The sequence below is a fragment of the Littorina saxatilis genome, linkage group LG8 (assembly GCF_037325665.1).
Source record: "Littorina saxatilis isolate snail1 linkage group LG8, US_GU_Lsax_2.0, whole genome shotgun sequence".
Lineage (NCBI taxonomy): Eukaryota > Metazoa > Mollusca > Gastropoda > Littorinimorpha > Littorinidae > Littorina > Littorina saxatilis.
The window spans coordinates 35,942,990-35,952,257 of record NC_090252.1 but is presented as its reverse complement, the minus strand read 5'-3'; the positions used below and the strand labels follow the sequence as shown (position 1 = coordinate 35,952,257).

The window sequence follows — 9,268 nt, the reverse complement described above, 5'->3', positions numbered from 1 at the left end:
CTTTGGGGGGATACTGTTTTGTAATGATTGAACTGTCTGTCGATCAGTGACCTAAAAACTACCCTCATCGACCAGCTACACTATGTCCTCTCTACATACAGACCTCTGGATGGGTGAACAGGTTTGGGGTTACAATTTTTTTTCTGGAACTGAAGTGGTTCTTGAATCATAACCAAATGAGGCACAACTTTCACTTTCTTTTGACATCTATACTGTATTTAGATCGCTTACTTCCCTTTGTTTCAAAAGATACATTGGTCTTGTTAGTGGTTTTACATGGTTGATGGCTCTAATGTAAATTGTGTGAGTTCCATCTTACATTTAGAGCAAAAATCTCCTCCGAAAGCGCCGTATGGCTGCCTTAATGGCGGGGTAAAAACGGTCATACACGTACAAATTCCACTCGTGCAAAAACATGAGTGTACATGGGAGTTTCAGCCCACGAACGCAGAAGAAGAAGAAGAGCAAAAATCAGTATTTCATGGTTATACTAAGGACAGTGCCCCCTTTTTAAAGACTACCTCCCTTTTAAGACCCAAGCTGTTTTTTTGGATTTTCTGTTCACTCAATGTGAATTTAGCCCAAATGTAAGATTTTTTCAATTGTAAGGCCTAATTGTCTTAGATGTTTGGAGGTCTTTAAAGGGGTGTCCCACTCTACAAAGATTTCAAGGCATTTCTATCACAGGTAAATATCACATAAAACATTGCGCATGTTAAAATAAAATGTCTACGTATATATATCTATGAAAGTGTACCACAGCTGAATGAAAAGAATGAAAATAAAAATTTACTATCACACATTTTCAAACAATTTGTTATAATGATAACCTAAAAAGTTCAAATACCAGTACATCATGATACAAATAATTTCATTAACAAACTGCATAGAATTCAGTATGACAAGCAATCCTCAAAAACTTTAACACCTCCCAGGACCTTAGACCCCCCCCCCCCCTCCCCCCATCGCCATCCCCCACCCCTAAAAAACCCAAATCAATAATCCAATACAAACTGAATTGTTTATATAACAAACAAACATCATGATGGCACGTTTTTACAGACATCAACCAAACTCTTTCACTGTAAGAGGTTCATCATAACTACTGCTGGAATAACGCTAGGAATTATTTCCTTCAACAAATTTGCTGAGATATACCCATAAAGTTCCGACAATTTCCGGCAGAACTTGGAGTCATCGTTTTCCAAAGCCTAAAAAAAAGTTTGGCAGATCTGACAGCAATATTACAGGCTATGCGAAAGAAGTTTCACAAACTGCCGTGTACAGTAGACCCCCGTTCTGAGACCCCTCATTTAAGACTCCCTCCTCTTTAAGACTCTGTTTTCTCAGATTTTCTGTTCATAGCATCTCTAAATTTACCTCCATTTTAAGACTCCCTCCTTTTTTTCTCAGATTTTCTGTTCATAGCATCTCTAAATTTACCTCCATTTTAAGACTCCCTCCTCTTTAAGACCCTGTTTTCTCAGATTTTCTGTTCATAGCATCTCTAAATTTACCTCCATTTTAAGACTCCCTCCTCTTTAAGACCCTGTTTTCTCAGATTTTCTGTTCATAGCATCTCTAAATTTACCTCCATTTTAAGACTCCCTCCTTTTTAAGACCAGATTTTCTCACATTTGTGAAGGTCTGAAAAGGGGGGTTCCAAAGTACTGATATCGTCTACATCATCCACGCACTTTTACTACCGTCAATGAAAGACTGTCACGACTTGTAAGGCTGCTGCTTTTCAAGTGTCCATGGATTCCGAGGGGGTGGGTTCAGCTTTGGCCGGTGATTCACCGTCATCCTTCTTGCCCAGGTGCACCAGAATGAGCTGACAGACGGCACGAGACCCGATGTAGAAAATGTCTTTGCGGGACTGATCACTGAGGGAAGCTAGCGCTGCCTTGATTTTTCGCTCACTCTTGTTATCTGCGTAAGTCAGGGAATCTATGCCTTCATCTTCCTCGTCGCTAGTGTCGTAATCTTTGCCATCTGTGGGTGTCTTCTGTGGCTGGCTGGGGGCACCGCTTGGGGTTGTTTCTTGCTGGCTTTGTTCCTCTTGCACCTCCATGACCGTTTCTTTTCTGCCTGTGTCAGCTGTGGTCTTTTCTTCATCAGAGTCGTCTTCCTTTACGAACTCTCCAGCAGCAGAGATGCTAAAGTCCTGTCCGTCTGCCGCTTCCAAAGCTTCCTTCATCGGGTCGTCTTGGCGTATTTTCTCAAAAGCAATGGGTTCATCTGCAGCCTGTGTTTCTTTCACCGCAGCTTCAGCAGAAACTTTCTCTTCTTCCGCCTTGGTTTTGCTTTCCTCGGGTAATGTGAAGGAGGTCTTGTACATGGTGGGCAGCTGTGGAGGCATGTTGACTTCAGGGACGACGATGATGACAGCCCTTTCTAGACCGTGCACTGAAGTCATGTCCACGATCAGGATGGTGTCTTCATCGGTTATGGCCGTTTTTCCTGCACACAAAAATGTCAGTTGAAGCCAAACAACAACAGGAAAGACATACTGAACTGAGGCTGTCAATAGATTTATTTTGATGCAGTGCCCCCCCTTTTTAAGACTTCCAAATATTTCAGAAAATCAGGTCTTAAACAGTGGGTAGTCTTCGATTTTTCAGGTGTGCTGTTCTAACCGTCTTTCTTTCCTTTCTTTCTTTATTTGGTGTTTAACGTCGTTTTCAACCACGAAGGTTATATCGCGACGGGGAAAGGGGGGAGAGGGTATAGAGCCACTTGTCAATTGTTTCTTGTTCACAAAAGCACTAATCAAAAATTTGCTCCAGGGGCTTGCAACGTAGTACAATATATGACCTTACTGGGAGAATGCAAGTTTCCAGTACAAAGGACTTAACATTTCTTACATACTGCTTGACTAAAATCTTTACAAACATTGACTATATTCTATACAAGAAACACTTAACAAGGGTAAAAGGAGAAACAGAATCCGTTAGTCGCCTCTTACGACATGCTGGGGAGCATCGGGTAAATTCTTCCCCCTAACTCGTGGGGGGTCTGTTCTAACCGTGAAATTAAGGTACAGTGAAACCTATGTTTACAGACCACCAAAAAACTGAGGAAACTAGGTCTTATCATGGAGGGACCCTGCCTCAAAACAGAGGTACATTTACTGACTTTTGAAAGAGAACATCTTGGAAAATGAAGGGTCTTAGACATATATTTTACTTTACCTTCTTCCCGTGTTACATTGACAGCCACTTTGAGCTTGCGTTTCTTCATGGCAGCCATAAAGCCAGCAATGGGCAGAGAGAACTGGAAGGAATTTTGCGTTGCCACAATCATCACGTCGTGGCACTTCAGGTGATTTTCGGACATCACCTGCTGGGTTTTGGCTGTTGAATTCAAAATAAAAACAAATTAATAAACAGTAAAGAGTTCCCAGATATCATTGAAATAAGATTTACCTGCTAACAAAAGCCAATAACAGAGTGCCACAAGAAGTGTTTTATAACTACATGTATATTATTCTGTTTTCATACCATTCATGTGAACAGCAGAATAACCCATATATATATATCTCTCTCTCTGTATATCTCTCTCTCTCTCTCTCTTTTAGCTCTCAGACAAAGAAAAATTATGCCCATAAAACAACAAGACTGTTCAAAATGATTTGAGTGTCTGTTATGATAAAGCCAACTCTGTATTTTCTCTTCAAGGGACTACACAGTTTTACATTTTCTTGAGAACTCGTGCAATCTTATTGCCTCCCTTTGTAAGCCTGCTTGCTTGCTTGCTTGCATAGAATAGCTACCTTACATCATATATATTTATTGTTTTCTGTCTGGCAAACAGTGGCAAACAAACAAATATTAGGTTAGTTCATGGACTGTTTAATTATAGACAAAATGAGGCGTCCGTCACAAGTAAAATGACAAAATTATTCCACTACTAAGACCAGCTCAATGTAATTGTGAATATTTTATTTTGTCCACAATCAAACCTATAAACTAACATTTTTCATTTTTTTAATTGCTGAGGACTTTATACAACATTGACATTCCTTCACAAAGTGTCTTACAAGTGGTAATCTTCAGAACTTTGGTGAGATAGTCGGCCAGCTCGTTGCCGCATTCTTTGCAGTACCAGACATCCTCGTGTGCCCTCTCATGGCTGCCGTGGGCAATGAGGAACACCTCCAGTCCGTCTGCTGGGTACTGGTTGTACGGTCCTGTGGGTCCCTCCTCTTCTGGGTTTTTCACCTCTGACCTGTCCCTGGGGCAGGCTGGATTGGCCATCATGAATTGCTAAGAAAAAAAAATGATGAGACACATGTCTATTATACAAATTACAAAATGTTCTATTTTTAACTCACAGTAGGGAATCCCGGGAGACTTTCTTTGTTTCGTGGGACACTTACGAGGGTCGAGGCTTGCCGAGACCCCCCGTCAGTACCCCATATAACAGGCTCTCTCCATCCATAAGAAGTACGTACAGCAATCTTTTACTCAGTTGCATCAACTAATCATAACGAAAACAATGACCAACACTTTTCCTAGGAAGAGCAACGCTGCCTGTAACGATTTACGACCCGAGATGGTAAATGTATACTTAAGCCACACTTGTGTCAACAGATTAAAGTGCCGCGACACCTTTTTTGCTATTATATTAGCTCTAAATGTCAGCCTCACTGTGCTGTGTGTCTGTGTCAGTGTATGTGCTGGGGGTGTTTATATAGTTAGTTTTGTACTTGCATAGCTTTCCGGATCACTAACACACCACTGTTCATAAACTCAAGTCAGAAGTCAATACAAATTCTGTGATAAATGAACAATACACCCATTCCAGAAATAACTCTGCTGGGTTGATATGGGTTACGAAAGAGTGAATACTCTTGCTTTTAGTGAGGCAGGCTCCTTCAGTTCACGCGTTTTAGACACACCGTTCTCTATAGTATTCTTCTTCTGCGTTCGTGGGCTGAAACTCCCACGTACACTCGTGTTTTTTGCACGAGTGGAATTTTACATGTATGACCGTTTTTTACCCCGCCATTTAGGCAGCCATACGCCGTTTTCGGAGGAGGCATGCTGGGTATTTTCGTGTTTCTATAACCCACCGAACTCTGACATGGATTACAGGATCTTTTTTGTGCGCACTTGGTCTTGTGCTTGCGTGTACACACGGGGGTGTTCGGACACCGAGGAGAGTCTGCACACAAAGTTGACTCTGAGAAATAAATCTCTCGCCGAACGTGGGGACGAACTCACGCTGACAGCGGCCAACTGGATACAAATCCAGCGCACTACCGACTGAGCTACATCCCCGCCCCTGTTCTCTATAGTGACTGGCCTATATGTCACGAGAAAAAGTTTGACTCACTTTTTTTTTTAACAATTGTCTATTACAATGAATCTTCACATGCATTTTTGAAGATAAATTGCACACAGCGATGGGACAATAAAGTAATGAAAATGGAGAAAGAAAAAAAATGAAACAGTTTTGCTCAGCATCTCAGATCTGACCATGCAGGCTTTTCAATGGGATAAGGCCATCTCTTAATTCACTTGAACACAAAGTAATACACAACATCAACACTGCTTCCTCAGCAGAGTTGGATTTTTACACCCCCGGTATAGGGGTGTGTGTAGGTTTCGCTCGATGTGTTTGTTTGTGTGTTTGTGTTCGCATATAGATCTCAAGAATGAACAGACCGATCGTCACCAAACTTGGTGAACAGGTTCTATACATTCCTGAGACGGTCCTTACAAAAATTGGGACCAGTCAAACACACGGTTAGGGAGTTATTGGTGGATTAAGATTCTACAAGGACTTATAGAGGCACATATTAATGGTCAAAGGGAAATAACCTTCTCAGTTGGTGGCAGTGAGAATGGTTATTTCCCTTTGACCAACGGGGGTGTTTTTCCTACCTCGGAGGAATTTCTTGTTTTAATAAATTTTAAAATGAAACATTCTCACTTTACAAAGGAAGCAATTAGGATGCCGATTTTGGGTATGTGTCCAAGTCATTTTAAAGGTGGTCGTCTACATTTTTGCTTTTTTTCAAATAATCTTATGGTTAGATTTCGCTAAAAAATTATGTCAGATGATGAATGAACCATGGGGAAAAAAGTTAAAGAAAAAAAAATATATGTAAAAAAAGATTTTTATTTTTGGGTAGCGTGACTCACGCTTCCAATATTTTGTTTTCTGTTTGCTCTAGAACATGTGCTTTGCCTAAAAATACTGACCAATCAAATTCATGTCACTATGCTTATAGCCACGCCCAAACAAGTGCAGCAACACTGGAGCGCTGTCCACGCTTTTTTTTAAACGCACGAAATGCACGGGATTTGAGAGGAGTTTTGCGCTTGGCATTTTCCAAATAAGGATATCCTACTATGAGTACTACGCTGGAATACTACAATGAATTTTCAAACGGCTACACTGACTTCGTCTTTCCTGATCGAAAGGGGGTGTATTGTTGAAATTTGTAGATAATAGACTCTGCATTTTAATGGTCAAATGGCGATTTCGGTATAAAAATGTAGACAAGGACCTTTAAAGTGGAGGGATGTCTTTACCTCATATCAAAGCCTGGACGGGAGGAGATGGTGAGTCGAATATGTCTGTGCCTTTAACGGTTAAAATGTAACATACATTTTTGAAGAAGCAGATATTCCTTGCATCAAGTGAAGGCTGAACCAGCATCAGTGCTCTCTGTACTGTTGGTGGACATCTCAGAGGCATCTTCAGTTTCCAGCACGTGCCAAATCTTTCTGGAGTGCTTTTCCCGGGTTTGGCTGCATACTTTGGACGTCCACATCTCTCCACTGAGGCAGACCACACACTCAGTCCTTTGCTGAACTCATTGTCATTCAGGAAATCTTTGCGTTTGTGGCAGATGGCAACCTGAGTTGGAAAACAAAAAACATCACGTTGCAACTAACTGTCCATACTTCACAACAAAATAGAGACAAAACAAACAAAAAATAAACAAACCTGATCTTCCTTTTCTCGTTTTGTTTTTGGGTTTGTTTGGGTTGTTGTTGGTTGGTTTTTTTGTTTTTTTTTTTTTGGGGGGGGGGGGGGGGGATGGGAGACAGGGGGTGGAAGGTCTTTGTTTTGTATGTTTGGTTGTTGATATTTGGTTGTTTGATTGTGTCTTTCTCTATTTACATTCAGACTTACCTGTTCAAAGAAGTCGTTCAAACCTGTCCCCGCCATGCCACTTTCGTCCACCACGAGACAGACCTTACGGTCCTGGGGAAGAGCTTTCGCGGGCAGGGTAGGTCTGCGGGGGAAGCCAGCATCAGGGTAGGGGTCCTTGTGCTTGGCGCGGTCCCTGAACTTGAAAAGCCTGCGCTCATAGTACTGCTTGTCAAGGGTCTCTTGTGGCCGCGACAGAATGAACATGTCTAGTTGTTTTTTCTTCTCCTCGGCTTCTGATGTGCTACAAAATGCATCCAGCATGCGTTTTGTCTGCAAAAGAAAACATTATTGTGAGCAAATAAACAAAGAGTAAGAAGCGTGCATCTTCTTGCATGGTCACCAAATTTTTGTCTGCCACTGAAACTGTTTCTGTACCTGAATTTCACAGTGTGCTCAACTATGCCATTGAGTTACCTTATCAACCCAAAGCAGTCAAATAAGGGGTAAATTTGGGCGTAATATAAAGCCATTAAAGGTGGTCGTCTACATTTTTGCTTTTTTTCAATAATCTTATGGTTAGATTTCGATACAAAATTATGTCAAATGATGAATGAACCATGGGGGGAAAAGTTATAGAAAAAAAAATATATGTAAGAAAAGATTTTATTTTTGGGTAGCGTGACTCACGCTTCCAATATTTTGTTTTCTGTTTGCTGAGAACATGTGCTTTGCCTAAAAATACTGACCAATCAAATTCATGTCACTGTGCTTATAGCCACGCCCAAACAAGTGCAGCAACAGTTTGACACTGGAGCGCTGTCCACGCTTTTTTTTAAACGCACGAAATGCACGGGATTTGAGAGGAGTTTTGCGCTTGGCATTTTCCAAATAAGGATATCCTACTATGAATACTTCGCTGGAATACTACAATGAATTTTCAAACGGCTACACTGTCTTCGTCTTTCCTGATCGAAAGGGGGTGTATTGTTGATATTTGTAGATAATAGACTCTGCATTTTAATGGTCAAATGGCGATTTCGGTATAAAAATGTAGACAAGGACCTTTAAATAAGAAAAAACACAACGCAGCAACCACACTTTCCCACAGAAAGCTCTCTAAAAATTATGCACGTGTCTCAAGGCAGACAACCTTTACCTATCTTTTATGAAAATGAGTAACAACTATATGTCACCCCACCCCACTCACTCCCATTTGAGTGAATTATGTTCCCGAAGTTTCCCCCATCTTGACATATGTTCTGATGCGACCAGACACTGGTTTAAACACAGAATAGGATGAGCATTGTACGTGACTCTACATACTTTATTCTAGGCTTTTAAGATGCCTTCACATCACATGCCAAATTGAGTCAATTTCTGCGTGCAGATCGAGCCCAATGTAACATTATGTGCCTTAATGCGTACAATCTAGCCACTATTGGAACCAAAAGAGTTTCAGCTAAATGAAAAGCTTCTCAAAATATTGCATTGCAAACCCATTAACCTTCCGCCCCTTCCTCCTCTCTCCCTACTCTTACCCTCCCCCACCCCCCCCCCCCCCCCTCCCCCACACACACACGCACTAAACCCCACTCACCTCATCCCCCATCCCTTAAATTACCTGTTCAAACAAGACGTGTGTGACAGAGCGGCTTGGTGGTAAGAAAGAGATGATCCACACTTTGTGCCCAGCATCCAGCCATGTCAGAACTCGCAACAGCAGCAGCAAGGTCTTGCCTGTACCGGGAGGTCCCTGGAGGTGGACAAAATCCTCCTCTCTCTGCAGTATGTCAATCTGATCCTGGCAGAAAGTTAAGCAAATGATGCTCAATGTAAGTAAACTGTCAACTTTATTTGTAAATAGCTCACATGTATATAGCCGTACACGACTTATAAGCCTGCACCTATTAACATATTCAGATAGTCTGTAAAAGGAGAGACAGAGAGAGAGAGAGACAGAGAGAGAGAGACAGAGAGAGAGAGAGAGACAGAGAGAGAGAGAGAGACAGAGAGAGAGAGAGAGACAGAGACAGACAGAGACAGACAGAGAGACAGACAGACAGAGAAAGAGAGAGTATTACTGTTTTTCCCCGTTTTTAACAACTCTTTTCAAGTTTGGTTTTCCAAAAGTAGCCTGTGACACGACTCGATTGGC

General features: G+C 41.6%; 1 protein-coding gene across 1 annotated transcript in view; it reads right to left on the bottom strand.

The window, feature by feature from the left end:
• Nucleotides 1-974: 974 nt before the first annotated feature.
• The window catches only part of LOC138973414 (uncharacterized), a 28,343-nt gene continuing 20,049 nt past the window's right edge, over nucleotides 975-9,268 (bottom strand). Inside the window, exons 8-13 of the mRNA XM_070346135.1 lie at nucleotides 8,735-8,914; nucleotides 7,153-7,443; nucleotides 6,622-6,873; nucleotides 4,043-4,268; nucleotides 3,195-3,356; nucleotides 975-2,463 (exon numbers count right to left, since the gene is read on the bottom strand). Of these exons, the coding sequence (XP_070202236.1) occupies nucleotides 1,748-2,463; nucleotides 3,195-3,356; nucleotides 4,043-4,268; nucleotides 6,622-6,873; nucleotides 7,153-7,443; nucleotides 8,735-8,914 (1,827 nt within the window). The 3' untranslated portion in view covers nucleotides 975-1,747. The remainder of the gene's footprint in view (nucleotides 2,464-3,194; nucleotides 3,357-4,042; nucleotides 4,269-6,621; nucleotides 6,874-7,152; nucleotides 7,444-8,734; nucleotides 8,915-9,268) is intronic.